We start from the raw sequence: 14,865 nt of genomic DNA on the forward strand, positions 1-14,865 counted from the left end.
TTTCTATAACAAACAGGGCCCAAATTGTGAACTAAATAACCAAACTGTCAACAAAAGACTTAAGTTATCTCCAATCCAGTAACTACTGCCATAATAATTTGCTTAAATGTTGTGCCATCATCAAATGGAAAGCATTTTTTGTTCCAAATGGTTGTCATGTCATTTTGGAAGGAAGCTCTTCATATTCATCTGCTGCACTGGCACACAGTAAAGCTTCAGGACCCGAGGAAAACCAGAATGTTTGAGGACTGGAAATGGGATCTGACAGACAGCGTGTGATGCACAGTGTAATATCTTTTTCTACTTTCATGTCAAGCTAAAAAATTGGGTCAATTCCTTTTTTCATCCCAACCAGGAAGTCACCTGTTGAGACGAGGGCAACGTGAGAAAAACAAAAAACCCATTTTAGGAGGTGAGAGAACTCTCTGGGACATTTCTTTGTTGTCTTCTACCTCTGAGGGCTTTGGGTTTCTGAGCATCCTGGTGCTAAGATCAATTTACTGCCTTGGACTTAAAACGCTCCCTAAGATCAGCTTTATATTACCGACTTACCATGGAGTAAAGAGGCTTTCTATCTTTCTTCTATTGACTTATAAAATATGCTTTTAGTGTTCACTCAAAAAGTCTGCGATGAATTGCTTTTATCTTTACTCTGATGTTTATCTCCATACCTGAGGATGATGCCAAAGACCATTTGTCTTTAAGACGGCACAGTGAAGGCGAGATAGACAAGAGATTCTCATTAAAAAGAGAGTTCAGGATAAATACACTCCTTCATGATTCATCTCTTTGATTGCAATGAGCACCTTTGGTGAGACCCTGCATCACAGTTTCACCATTTAAAAGCACAGCAGCGCTCCTTTGGTTCCTTTTAAACAACGTATTCACTTGACAGGTCAGGCCGCAGGAGACTCCCTCGCTGCTTTTAAGTGCCTGACTGAATAGTTAGAGCAGTCTGTGACACCGATTTAAAGTTCCTGCTGTATAACTGCTGTCTCGAAACCATGCAGCCCGATTGGTCAATGACACGTTCCAACTGTGCTGATGCTTTCAATGAAACGCTGCTTTTGGTTACTAAGCTGACTGTTGCGGTAACCAAGGAGCAAGTCAGCACCGTTTCTTATATTTGCCTATTTTTTTATTCTTCTATACACTACCAGTCAAAAGTTTGGACATACACATTTGTTCATTTTTTTTTACCATTTTGCACATTTTAGAATAATAGTGAAGACATCAAAACTATGAAATAACACAAATGGAATTATGCAGTGACCATACATGCTAAAATATGTTTAAGCTTGAATACCCTGAACAGCTGGGGACTTCTAAACTAGTTACTCTACTCTGAAATCCATTCAAATTGTACTGTTATTTCCACTTGCCATATGTCTCTATTTATTGTATTTTACTTATTTAATCAATGTTTAGACTGATGGAATAAATGTCTTAGGACCATTTAGTAGTACTTTTTAGGGTCTTAGGTTAGTCATAGGTGTTTTGTAGGTTGTAAATGTTACTGTTATATGTTATATTTTAAATACTATCTGCTTAGTGTCTGGGCCCCTATTCTCAAGCTTCAGATAGCTTATCAGGGTGTAGCCGCCCTTTACCTTGATGGAAAGGCAAAGGCTTTGGAAAGAAATTCATACATAGACAAATATAAATAGTGAAGTTGATCCTAAGAAACACATTTCAAGCATTTAAGCAGAAGCCGTTAGATCAAAATGGCTTTAAGAGAATGAGAAACATTCACACACAAATATTCAGTCAGGTGCGTCCAGACTTTTGACTGGTAGTGTATGTAACGTTTTTTGCCTTGTATGGACATGAATCACAGATGAAATCTCAAGAATCACAGATTAAATCTCATTTGCAATATTCAATCAAGTACTCGCAATTACATTTTTTGTCAATATCGTTCAGCCCTAACGGGAAACACAACGCCCTCTAGAGGCCATCTCATCTCACAAAGCGCTGATGACCTGGATACGGCTCCTGACGCCCTCGGCTGCACCGTGGGGATAAAAAGGTGTGTGAACTATGACCTCCAGCTGCTGGTCACTTAATGCAAACCACCACCAATACAAACAAAACAATTCACTTTAATACAAACTAAACAATAACTTTTGCTTTTGTGTCTTTAAAAATGACCATATTCTCATAACGTCAATATTGATTTGGGACTACAGTAAACCAAAAAAAAATATATATATATATATATATATATCTCAATATTCCAGCGCACACCAGGATAGACACTATTTTATTAACAGATTACATTAAAAACAAAAAGGAGCAAACTACGCGTTTCACATGTTGCTTCATCAGATTCGCTCTGTGCTTGATTGCCATCAGGTGTGTCTTTAAGTAATCAGGTGCTGATTAGCGGAGGATCCAACAGGTTCACATTCTCCAATGCAAATGCACTTCAAAAAGTCAACAACAATAGGCAATAGCAAATATAATTCTACCGCACAAAACTAGATATAAATATTACATTTCCATTTCCATAAGATAATGAGATAGAATTAATGTTAGAGTACAAAATACATAGTCTGGCTATTGATTTGGGACTACTCACTATAATCTATACTATAAATTTTTGACACAAGGATTCATGCCAGCCTAAAGAGGCGGGTAAACTGTTTGTAGGTGGGTTTACCCTCCCTGATTACTGCTCAAGCCTGAAACGGTGCTATTCTCTGCAGTCACCTACGCAGTTAAGACTGTACAGGACTACATTCACCTGCTGTTTGCACAAGGTCATGTGAAGCACCTTGTGGCCACTTTGTTTAACGAGCACCAGACTTCATGGAACACAAGCACAAGCTCTGGCCTCCTATCTTAAAATCTGTTATGTTCCGCCTTGTTAATCTGCATTTCTGTCCTTTGTTTCTCTGTTAAGCACTTGGCAATGAACCCGTTTGCTGAAGAAGCTTTATACATAATTTAAGTAGTAGATGACCCGTGCACTGTGGTGTTTTCTCAGGTGGCGGTTAGAGCAGGAATTATTATTCGTAATATTATACTGCACACTAAAAGGCTTCAGATCTGTTCAATTATTTTCAGATCTTGGAAGTTTTCTTCACAGCAACAGTACTCTGATGTATTTATTGTTGTTCTCTAGAGCAGTGGTTCTCAATGTGGGGTCCGGGGACCACCAGGGGTCTTGGGGGGGTTCCAGGGGGTCCATTATTTAATTTACAAGAAGTTAACACATTAGAGAATGTAGAAGAATGACTGTTTTGATCATAGTTGTTATCTCCCTACCTATAATACAGATAGTCATGGAATTCTGGACAAAATCATATCAAACAATAAAGATTATATTCTCAGATTTGGGTCTGAGAGACAAAATCTCATCAAATGGGGGTCTGCGGACCTAATGGTACTAAATTAGGGGTCCTTGCTATGAAAAAGGTTGAGAATCACTGCTCTAGAGGAATAACAAATTCAGGTTCTCTTGGAGGCCGATGCATGTTCAGAAAAAAAAAAAAAAAAAAGTCTTTACTGGTACAGAAAACCCCCAGCCTTCCTCAGGGTTCTGTTGAAGTGGGTTGAGTTTCTCTGTAGCAGTAGAGATGCCTTTTATAAAATCCTTCAGCCTCCACGAGTAACTGAATTTATTCTTCATTCCCAGTCATTTTCTGGTTCACACAGCAGCTTCATTGTAGTTTTCTCAGTAGCAGAGAAGACGGATGTACTCACGGCAGATTTCCATGCTCTCGTCGGACCCGTCCTCGCAGTCCGGCTCCCCGTCACAGTGCCACCTCTTTGGGACGCACTGGCCGTTACGACACACAAAGTCCACCTCCGCACAAGTCTTCTGAACTGGAGGGGGGAAGAGGGAGAGGGACGGACCGTTATACAGCGGGAGAGGGGAGAGAGAGGGGCTTCTGATGCTCTCTAATGAGGCATCTCGCATAAAAAACAGGAGAAATATACATATAAAAATAACAGGAAGGAACGGAGAGAGGGAGAGAAAAGCCCTACTCCTACAGGACTTTGATTTCTTGTCTTTCAGCCCTAGTGGGAACCTGAAAATGAATGAAATGAATTAACCCAATCTGAGCCTTCATGAAACACATTTGCACGGGATAATAAATTAACAACAAAAATCACCAGTAGCCTGAATACAGCTGTGCAAGGTCAAGGTTTTACAATTCGTCACTTTCTGATTCAGCAAAGCAAAACTTGAAGTTTGTGCTGAAAATGCATTCATAACCTTCCTCTGATTTCCCTACCGCCTTTATTTTTCAATACAGGACGAGGATAGAAATTGTGCATCTAGAAGAAGAAAAAGAAACCATCTTTTTCAATTTATGCCTGAATTGGTTTGGTTCGTACTGGATTAGTACCATCAGGTGACCTCCGTCTTCACCAGTAGGTTATTACCTCCGCCAAGGAGGTTATGTTTTCGGTGCCGTTTGTTTGTTTGTCTGTTTGTTTGTCTGTTAGCAGGATTAGGGAAAAACTACTGGCTCAATTTTCATGAAACTTGGATGTAGCATGGGCCAAGGAAGAACCCATTAAATTTTGGACCGGATCCAGATCCGACTAACGAACAAGCAATAATAGCATGAACCTTGGCGGAGGTCTGCGCTCTCCCGAGTGCCCTTCTAGTATTGTGATTGATTTATTGTGATTGACTGTTGATCACTTAGATCTAAGCAGGTTTGTTCTCTAAAAACTCCTTTGAGACAAACTGAAGAGCTGCAGAGAGAAACTGGACTGAACTTCACTTAGTATTAGTGCAACCATTAAACCATGTAGTATTACTGTTGGTATTAGTACTACTGTTAGTTCATGCTGTAGTATTACTGTTAGTCTATGTAGTTTTAGTACTACAAAAGTCATATTGTTTACAGGGATAGAAAGCCAAACACAAGATTATTTTATTGCCAAATTTATTTTTAGGATTCCCTACTGATCCTGCAGTGAAACCCCCCACAGGGAGGTCAGAGGTCTCACCTTGCTGCTGGTCGCTTCCTCTGCTCCTTGTTTATAGTGATGGGACGATATATCGAAATACAATATATCGTAATACAAACATGTGATAATACGTATTGTGGGGCAGGAACATGAGTCACAATATTAGCTCCATTTTATTCTACTGTAGCAATAACAAATGAGACGGCTTTACCATGACAATTTCACATGCTCTCCATCCTAATTATATTATTTACACTTTGTAATGACATTTTTAAATTGTTGTTTGCATTCTAGCTAGCCAAAGTCAAGATTTTGTTGTCATTGAACTTTTATTTATCACATCCTATCATGGTTGTATCGAATTGTGAACCCCATGTCGCATATCGAATTGTATATTAAGATTGTAGAATTTTTACTTTAGACATGGCAGATTCTCACATGAATAAAAAAAATCACTGATGATCTCCAGTTATTACAAACCACCAGACGTCCCCCAGGTGATGTTAGCGCTGTGTGTGTGAATAAGGCTAAAAAGAGAAAAAGACACAAATGAGAAAAAGAGAAGGAAAGAAGAAGAAGAGGGAAAGGGGGGAAGTGTGGGAGGGGGGGGAATTAAGAAGAGAAAGTGTTACAGAAAAACAGATTGAAAGAAAAGAGACGGAGACAGAGTTGGTTTAGTTAAATAATTGGTTCAACAGGGACATGAGCACCGAATGAACAACTTCTGATGATCTGTCTGCGATAAAAAGAAAGTGGCGAGGGATTTTCAACACTGCATAACGCGACACACTGTTTTGATCAAAGTTGATGCATGGGGACTCACACACTAACTTGTTTGCTCTCTCTCTCCCTCTCTCTCTCTCTCTCTCTCCCTCTCTCTCACACACACATCTCTATTCTCAGTCTCCCCATGTCCACTCAGGGTTTGAGTGTCTCCTCTCTGCCATTCCTCGGTCTCTCTCTGACCAGAATGCCAAATGCCACGCGGAAAAGAGAAAAGAGCCAACTCCAATTCAAACTGTGACAAACAGCGGCAGGAGCCGACACTGCGGGACTCGTTACCAGCCTCTCAGAATCTTTAATCTCTTTATCATTTAGATGCGAATTAATTTTGGATTCTTATCTTTCACGTGTTTTTTCTGTCTTGCTGAAAATGAAAAATGACTCTGCTGCTCTCCTACTGACTGAATAAGAGACACAGGGAGACAGAGATGCAGCAACAACATGTGAGTTGGAGAGGGGGAGAGAAACAGAGAGAGATGGAGGGAGGGAGAGGGGGAGAGAGAGAGAGATGAGAGAGATGGAGAGATGGAGAGAGAGAGAGAAATGGAGAGAGAGAGATGGAGAGAGAGAGAGATGGAGAGGGAGAGAGACAAAGACAGAGAGAGAGACAAAGACAAAGACAGAGAGAGACAAAGACAGAGAGAGAGACAAAGACAGAGAGAGAGAGAGAGACAAAGACAGAGAGAGAGAGACAGACAAAGACAGAGAGAGACGGAGAGGGAGAGAGAGACAAAGACAGAGAGCGAGAGAGACACAAAGACAGAGAGCGAGAGAGACACAAAGACAGAGAGCAAGAGAGAGGATTGATTGTGAGAGATTACCTGGTAATGAAATGGCCAGGTAATCCGTTTTAGCCCGTCAACATTTCATTGTCACCATTAGCAAACGCTTTGTTTCTTCCCTCCCACTGTTCTTCTCCCTTGCCTCTACATTAGTGCATACTGAGGCAATATTCCATGTAATTGTCATATAAATAGCCTAAAATGTCTGTTTCGCTTCTCTATTGCTGATTGATTTAACAGCAACAACAACAACAACAGTGATTCAACCTGTATATGAAAGCTTTCGCATATTTGGCGTCTTTTTCCTTGGATTTTCTGTTGATGCAGTTTGAGTTTCTCTTTTCTTCGTCTGTTCAGCCATGGCGGCTATTGCTGCTCATGCTAACTACCCAGTTCTTCTTCTGTTGATTCAAAAAAAAGAAAAAAAAAAAAAAAAAAGAAACGGAAACGTAATACGCATCACTTCCTGTGCGGCAGAGGATTTTTCCCAGGAAAGAGCCACCAGACACCAACTGTTAAGAACAGACAGTGGAGAAGATTTATGAACTGGATTTACCGTATTTCCTCTAATAGTGGCCGGTAGTCAATTAAAAGCCGGGTCTCCGATAATGGCCGGGGAAAAAGCAAAGCAAACAAGCATGAATTTGCAATAGCTGCGACCACGTACACACACTGTGCGGCTATAGGCCTCCAAAGGGTGGGGAAATTTTTGTGAACCAACCAACCGACCAAATGACTGACAGAGCGAGCTGTAGAGCTGCTGGTCACAGCTAAAAACAACAGTGGATACTCCTGGTAAACTCCTGGTGCCTGGCGGGAGTCTCTGGAGCGTGCCGTCGTCGATTACCGTAATTATCGGTAATGCATTGCAGTTAACAAAAAAACGGCTACCTAACGAACCCCAACAGAAGCAGATCAGAAAACAAGGAGGCTTCGTACTAAAGTATGAGCTATTATACTTATCAAACAGAGGGAATTAGAAATAAAGGCCTGTCTCTAATATAAGCCTGCTTCCAATAAATGCCTGGTACCCTCTGCAGTTGAGGTAAATAAAGGCCCGGGCCAATATTACAGGAAATACGGTAGGTTGAATCACTGTGTTATCAGATAGTGTAGAAAAACTGACATTTATTTATATGACAATGTCACAGATTATTACTTTAACTACCCACTTTTCCTCTTCTCTCCTCCTCCCTTCCTCGCCTGCCTTCTCCCTGTTCGCCCATTCCCTTCAAACTCTCCTTTTCCCTCCCTCATATTATCAGTTTCCTCTGCTTTTCTCATCCCTCCCTCCAGTTCTCTCCATCTCTCTCACTCCTTCCCTCCCTCCCAGTCTCACATGACCCAGATAGACGGGGGGGGGGGGGGGGGTGAGGAAGAAAGAAAATGGAGAAAGAAGATCTAAATTGTATTGGACAAGACACACACACACACCTCTGTCACAGCCATATTTAGCTCCACTCTATCTGCAACCTCCCCATCACCAGGTCATCCTGCCCCAAGGGATGCTGGGAAGGCTCCCGTTGGGGCCAAGCTAACCAAGAGTTGCTCTAACTGTAGCGTGACATCTGTGTGTGTGTGTGTGTGTGTGTGTGTGTGTGTGTGTGGGAGGAGAGTGAGGGTGAGAAAGAGTGATAGAGACACTGTGGTGTGTATGGGGTGTACTCTATGTATGAGAAAGGCTGTAGGCATGTAATGTACAGGAGTGTAGCGGACTATTGTATGATGTGTGTGTGTGTGTGTGTGTGTGTGTGTGTGTGTGTGTGTGTGTGTGTGTGTATAGCTGTATGCATATACTGACATACAGCATTATTCTCAATGTTTCTGTGAGTGTGTGTGTGTGTGAGAGAAAAAGAGAAAGCTATGCATACTATATAAATGGCTTTCAGGTGATGTAAAACCCACTCTGGCGGCCATATTGGAGGTCCTCAGCTCTTGGGCAACTGTAGCTGTAAACAGCTGATTGTGTGTAGAAATAAAATATGATATTGTGTGTTTGTCCTATATATATCTTACAATGGAGTATTCAGTAAAGATCTTCATTCATGCATGACTGACTTCCACATGATATTAGAAGTTTAGCCCTCACTCGTGTTCGTGTTCATTGTTAGAGACAATCATGCAAGAATAGACTTTATGTTAGTGTGTATTGTAGAACTGGTTTAGACTAGTTTGAAGCGTGCTTATTACATTAGCCATATTGATTTCTTAGAAAAGGACAAACAAAGCAACTACATACTGAAGTGTACAAGAAACTGACATTTCTACCCTTTTTCAGAGAATATCCCGCAGCCCACTTGAGTGTGTGTGCTTGAGGTTTTCTCTCCAGACATGTCTGAATACAGAATCCACGGAAGACTCTTGAACCTTTGCTCATTCATTTTGACCCACAAGGGTGAGACTCATTTTTCCCCTACATGTGTTTCTAAATGTTCAAATTGTCCGTCTCAACAGAATTGAACAGACGGTTAATTTCTGTCTGTTTCTGACTGAACTGATCATTTCTGATCCATCTGATTGATTTAGTGTTTAGATAATGTCAGCTTGTTAGCTAGCTAACCATAGTATCTGGTCAGCTAACCATCATTGTCTTGTTGTTAACACATCTGATTAGCACACGAGCTAACGTATCTAGTAGCAGCTAGCGTTAGCATGTCCACATTAACATCAGTGTGTCTGCTGGCTAGTTAGCTAGCTAACAGTTTGTTCAGGTTAGCTGAGCTGACTCTTCTCAAGCTACAATTCAGAGTGTTTTGGAGTAGAGACTAGGGCTAAAGACAAGACAGTTTACTGTGTCACAGTAACCTACATTTGGAAACAAATCCACCTTATCACACTATTCACTTTTACTGAGAACGTTACTGAATGGATCTACAGCCACACCACAACAAGCTGACGCAGCTGCTCTCTGCTTCTAGCCTGGTTGTTAAGAGATTTAGACTTTATTTGTGTACAGCCATTTCTACATTGGACGTGGTTGCTAGTAAATGTGTGAAGCGACTGAAAAGCCTCTGTATATATGGAGTGTTGCGTCTCTTACCGCAGGAGTTCTCGTCGCTGCCGTCGGAGCAGTCCTCATCTCCGTCGCACCGCCAGACGGACGGGATGCAGCGACCGTTCCCACACTGGAACTGGTTGGCCTCACATTCTGTCTTGGTACCTGGAGAGGAAGACACAGAAAGAGAGTGGAAGATGAGGCAAATTAAAGTGATTACGCTCCCGTACGTTTTGCATGATCATCATTTACTGTTTTTGTTTACATGTGTTTGCTTGTTGTTTAGTCTCAGCAGGGTTTTCCCCACAGTGCTATAGTGTCAGAGAAGAATACCAGCACCTTGACTAAAAAAAGAAATGCCATCCAAGAAAACAAAAATTTGTTTATTTCAATTGAAAAGCAATGCCAAACAGTGTCCGACAGTGGCATCTGCTCTACAGAAGCAGCATTTTTGGGAGCTTCACCTAACCCGTTACATTGTAATAATGTTAGCAAACATTAACACTATAATAGGGTTGGCTGCAACTAATGAATAACATTATTGATTAATGTATCAACTGACTAATCATTCAGTTTATAAATTGTCAAAAATAATAATGACAAATGCCCATCAAGTTACCAGTTTCTTACTTGATCTGACCAGCAACCAAAAAAAGTTTCTAATCATTTTATAATGATATGAAATTGAGAAAAACTGCAAATCTTAGCATTTGTGAAGCTGTAACAAGCAAATGTTTGGTATTTTTACTTAATAAATGACAAACAATTAATGGATTATCAAAATTATATCCAATTAATATTCTACCGATTGACTAATTGTTTCAGCACTACACTATAATATCAGCAGGCCCTGTCTAAAACATGAACTGGTTTGTTAGTAAGCAAGATAAATGCTTCAAATTATTGACTGCAAACCAATAATTTGGCTTTCTTCTTTTTTTCCTCTGTAACCAACATTTAACTACTACATAATGTTTGTATGATGTATAATCAGCATACGCTATCTAAAATGTTAACTGGCTCTGTTACATAGATGCATTAGATAAATACATCAAATGACTTTTGCACAGCCTTTTTTCTCGGCATGTAAGTACTGGTAGCCTTTGTGTGACTTGTCAAACACAACACAAACCTAATTATTTCCCTGCATATTAAATAGAAAGGATAGATGGAAAACAAACATTTCAGTGTGCTGAGCTTGTTCCCATCCCAGACTAGTCAAAATAAATTACTCACACTTGTTTTGAAAAAACATATCGGTGCACCGCAACTAAACATTTTTCAATTCAGTGGAGAGAAGACAGAAAGAGAAGAGCGTAAGGAGGATAAACACACTGAAACTGACTGGGCTGACTTTCCATTTCAGCACTTAAGACACACACACACACACACACACACATATACACACACATATACACACACAAACTCATGACACGTGGTCTTTCCATAAATCACATGCAGGTTTTCTACCAGTTAACACACTGAAGATGTCCAAGCTCACATTCTGTGTTTGCATTGCAACTGAAGTGACATCAATATTTCAGTGGAGAGCTATACCTCACTGTCCTAAAAATGTCTATTGGGTAACACAACATCTGTTCAACAGCCATCTGAAGGACACTGGGTTTACAGTAAACTGGGCCGATAAAGTGAAATACCTACTACCCAAGTCTGATAGTATACCCAGAGCCATGTACAACTTCACTTTCCGCTTTTCTCACATGTAGAAAATGGATTACATCTTAATCATGTTTGCTCAATGACCCCAAAATAATGGGAATATAAATAAAATAAACATTGAACCAAAATCACTTTGGGGAGTTAAAGAACATTCCTGAAACAAGTAAATCTTTCCTCAAACCTACTGGCAGATTGTTTCTTCATTTGAGAAAAAAAATGATTTTTTAAGACTCAATACTAGGTTCCAGAAGAAAAGTGTAAATTTTGTTAGATAAGCCAGCATAATAGACCATGAGAGTATTTGGGTCATGATGGAAAAAAAAATTGTGGTGGAAAATGTGGTTCCCCTGAGGGAAGCCACTGATCTACACACACTGCAAAAAATGTCAGTTTAAGACGTCAAGTAATCTAGTATTGAGGCTTTAAATGTGTTTTCTTTCTTTTTTTTTTTATAAACAAAAAATGGAAAAACTGCTTCACTCATTTCCAGTGTCACTGAATCAAATAACATTATAACTGAAACAAGTGGTGTGAACTGCCATATTTCAACAAACAAGTGAAACTGCATTGGAAACAAGTTAAATTATTCCCAAATCAAAAAAAAACTTCTTTTCAACAAAAACAGGACTTTAAGACTCAACACTAGATGTTTTTGTTTTTTTTTGCAGTGCGATGTGAGGCTGTTGTGCTGGAGGTAATGACGACTAGAGGTCTTAAAATAACGCTGGGTGACCTTGACGCCGGCTCCAGTCTGGACTGTGTGCCAGTCCAGGTGGGCAAACGGAGCGGGACAGTGATGGATGTCCTGGACGGGTCCCAGCTGCACCGCTACGCCACCGAGAGGTCAACAAGTTTTCATAAAGGTCACATGCTGCTTCCTCTGCTCAACTCTGAGAGGGGTTTGTCAAAATGTGAGACATCCAGTTCAAAGTATTATGTTACATCACCACCTGGCCATCTTGGTAGGAAAATAACAGGCGATTGTAATAAAAGCCAATGAGCTGTGTACATGGTAAAGCAGTGATTCTCAACCTTTCATATCAAGGACCCTTAATTTATTCCACATTAGAGCCACAGACCCCCATTTGATGAGATTCTGTCTCTCTAAGCAAAATCTGAGAATATTTTTATTGTTTTATTGTACAGAGAAACTATGATCAGAACAGTCATTCTTCTACATTCTCTAATTGTGTTAACTTCTTGTAAATGAAATAACGGTGAAGTTTAACAATTCATCAGTTTGCTGGAGACCCCCTGGAACCCCCTCAAGGACCCCTGGTGGTCTCCGGACCCCACGTTGAGAACCACTGTGGTAAAGCACCATGTTGGTAGGAAATGCATGTGACATCATGGGAATACTACGAATACCAGGGATGCAAACTGGTGAGGGGTGAAAAAGTTGAGAAGAATGCATGATCAGGGGAAGCAACCCCCCCCAAAAAAACATTAATGGTAGGTAACGTTATTACCTTGTGGTATTTAAGTAAAGATGGAGTTTCTGGAAATTGCAGCTTTTGTTATTATTTCAGTTAGTGCATACAAAGAAATCTATCTTTCAAAGAAATCTGTCTTTCAAAGAAATCTGTCTTTCAAGCTGAATTTTGATGGAAATGACTGATCTGTACTTCAGGGGAGAGTCTGTGTTTTCAATTAAAAAGATGCCATTAAAACATCTTTTGTGCTGATTCTACAATAATTTGGTGATTTATTGATTAATTTGGTCATTCTACGTTTAAATGGCTATGATTACAAGCTTTGGTCTTACAACATGGCATGATTCTGCTACAGAGGCAACAGGTATACAAGGATAAATTGGGCGGTAAAACTGGATTCTGGACCAACCACTATTCTCCCTAAAGTGTCTTTTGCTTGTTAAATAAAACTATTTTTGGAGGACAGAACGCTGAGCCAATATTTCTCTCATTTCACTGAGAAGTATTGCTTCTGTCTGAATAGAGACGGAAGCAGAAAGAGGCTTGGATGTGCATCAAACCCAGTGGTATAGAGCAGGTAGGCAGAGTACACCCACCGCTTCCTGTCTACAGCTCCCCATTAGCCAAATTAGCACCTACATTTCTCAAATCTCTTGCTCACAATATATGCAGCTCATTTTTTAAGCTTTATTTATCCAGGGTAGGATTTTGCTGAGCATGCATGCCCTTTTTCAGCGTTGCCCTGCTTCAGTCACACCTGGGAGCTGCCCAGTACAATCACAGTCCATCAGCCACAGAGAAATGCCACTGGAACAACTGGGCGAGTGAGTGCCTTGCTCAAGGGTGCCTCGACAGTAGCTGCCCATGGAAGGGAGTGAGCTATCAGAACACGGACAGAATTATTGACAGATTTCTGTCCGTTGGTTTGTTTTGGATGTCAACAAACCAACGGATAGGCCTAGTCATCCCAAAATTATACCAGGCTTTCTCTGTTTTATTTTATTTTTTGGTTGGACCGTCTCTGTGTTCGGTGCTGCTTTTTCCAAAACAAATGTAGGAAGGCTTCTGATTGGCTAAGCGGACAGCAATCTCGGAACCCATCGTCTATCGGTCTGACGACGGCCAATATTTGGGGGTTTCCGGTGTAGCCAGCGGACATCCGGGCCAAGACTTCCTCTTCCGTGCGCCGGTCATTGTTTACAGTCCGATTAGCAACTTGAGACGCGAGAATGGAGTCGGAGTTGAGAGACGACGACTCATATGCAGATATCTGTTTATAGAGATTAGCCGAAATGTCGTCCGGACCTAAAACACCTACAAAAAGTATCAATGTTTGTGTATTGTGTGGAGAAACGTTCGACTCGTCGCGTCTCAAGTTGTTAATCGGACTGTAAACAATGACCGGTGCACGGAAGAGGAAGTCTTGGCCCGGATGTCCGCTGGCTGCACCGGAAACCCCGAAATATTGGCCGTCGTCCCCAGAGTCTAATCGTCTTCAGACCGATAGACGATAGGTCCGTCAAAATGGATGGAAATCTGACAGACGGAGCATCATCAGTCGTCTCCCAACAACAGACAGCCATGATTGAAAATAAATTGAAATTAACAGAGACGGACAGACATGACGGATCAGTGTGGCTGCCGCCTTACCCATTGACTTTCCCTAGTCAAATTTTCCCAGTTGGTCCAGGGACTCAAACTTCAACCTTCTGGTCACAAGCCTAGGGAAGTCTCACACAATAACCAAGGAAAGAGCGTATAAGAAAGGACATAGGCTAACCTTCAACGCCGCTATCAGTTCTTTATGAAAAGTACCATGTCATAAAATGAAAATCAGCCTGTCACAAAGATAGCAACACCTGAGCAGCATTAAAAAAAAATGGTTGCCTGTCGTGTATTCTCAGCACAGTTCACACTTTACCATGGTAGTCTGAAATGACTCTCATAAAAAGGGAAAATGTGGGGATGGAAAGCTTTTGCATGTCACTAGTGTTTGGCAAACACATCTAGAGCTGCAACGATTAATCGATTAGCTGTCAACTATTAAATTAATCGCCAACTATTTTGATCATCGATTAATCGGTTTGAGTCATTTTTGAAGAAAAATAAGTCAAAATTCTCTGATTCCAGCTTCTTAAATGTGAATATTTTCTGGTTTCTTTACTCCTCTATGACAGTAAACTGAATATCTTTGGGTTGTGGACAAAACAAGACATTTGAGGACGTCATCTTGGGCTTTGGGAAACACTGATCCACATTT

At 40.8% G+C, this 14,865-nt stretch overlaps 1 protein-coding gene across 1 annotated transcript in view; it reads right to left on the reverse strand.

Moving 5' to 3' along the window:
• The window catches only part of LOC139639218 (very low-density lipoprotein receptor-like), a gene marked incomplete at its 3' end in the record, with an annotated part of 35,398 nt that overhangs the window by 12,676 nt on the left and 7,857 nt on the right, over positions 1-14,865 (reverse strand). The window contains exons 2-3 of the mRNA XM_071513300.1: positions 9,538-9,657; positions 3,709-3,831 (exon numbers count right to left, since the gene is read on the reverse strand). Coding sequence (XP_071369401.1) covers positions 3,709-3,831; positions 9,538-9,657 — 243 coding nt within the window. The remainder of the gene's footprint in view (positions 1-3,708; positions 3,832-9,537; positions 9,658-14,865) is intronic.

Source organism: Centroberyx affinis, unplaced genomic scaffold (assembly GCF_046629955.1).
Source record: "Centroberyx affinis isolate AG114_WGS23_722 - 3 ecotype Tasmania unplaced genomic scaffold, CSIRO-AGI_Caff_v1 ptg006964l_1, whole genome shotgun sequence".
In the NCBI taxonomy this organism is placed as follows: Eukaryota; Metazoa; Chordata; class Actinopteri; order Beryciformes; family Berycidae; genus Centroberyx; species Centroberyx affinis.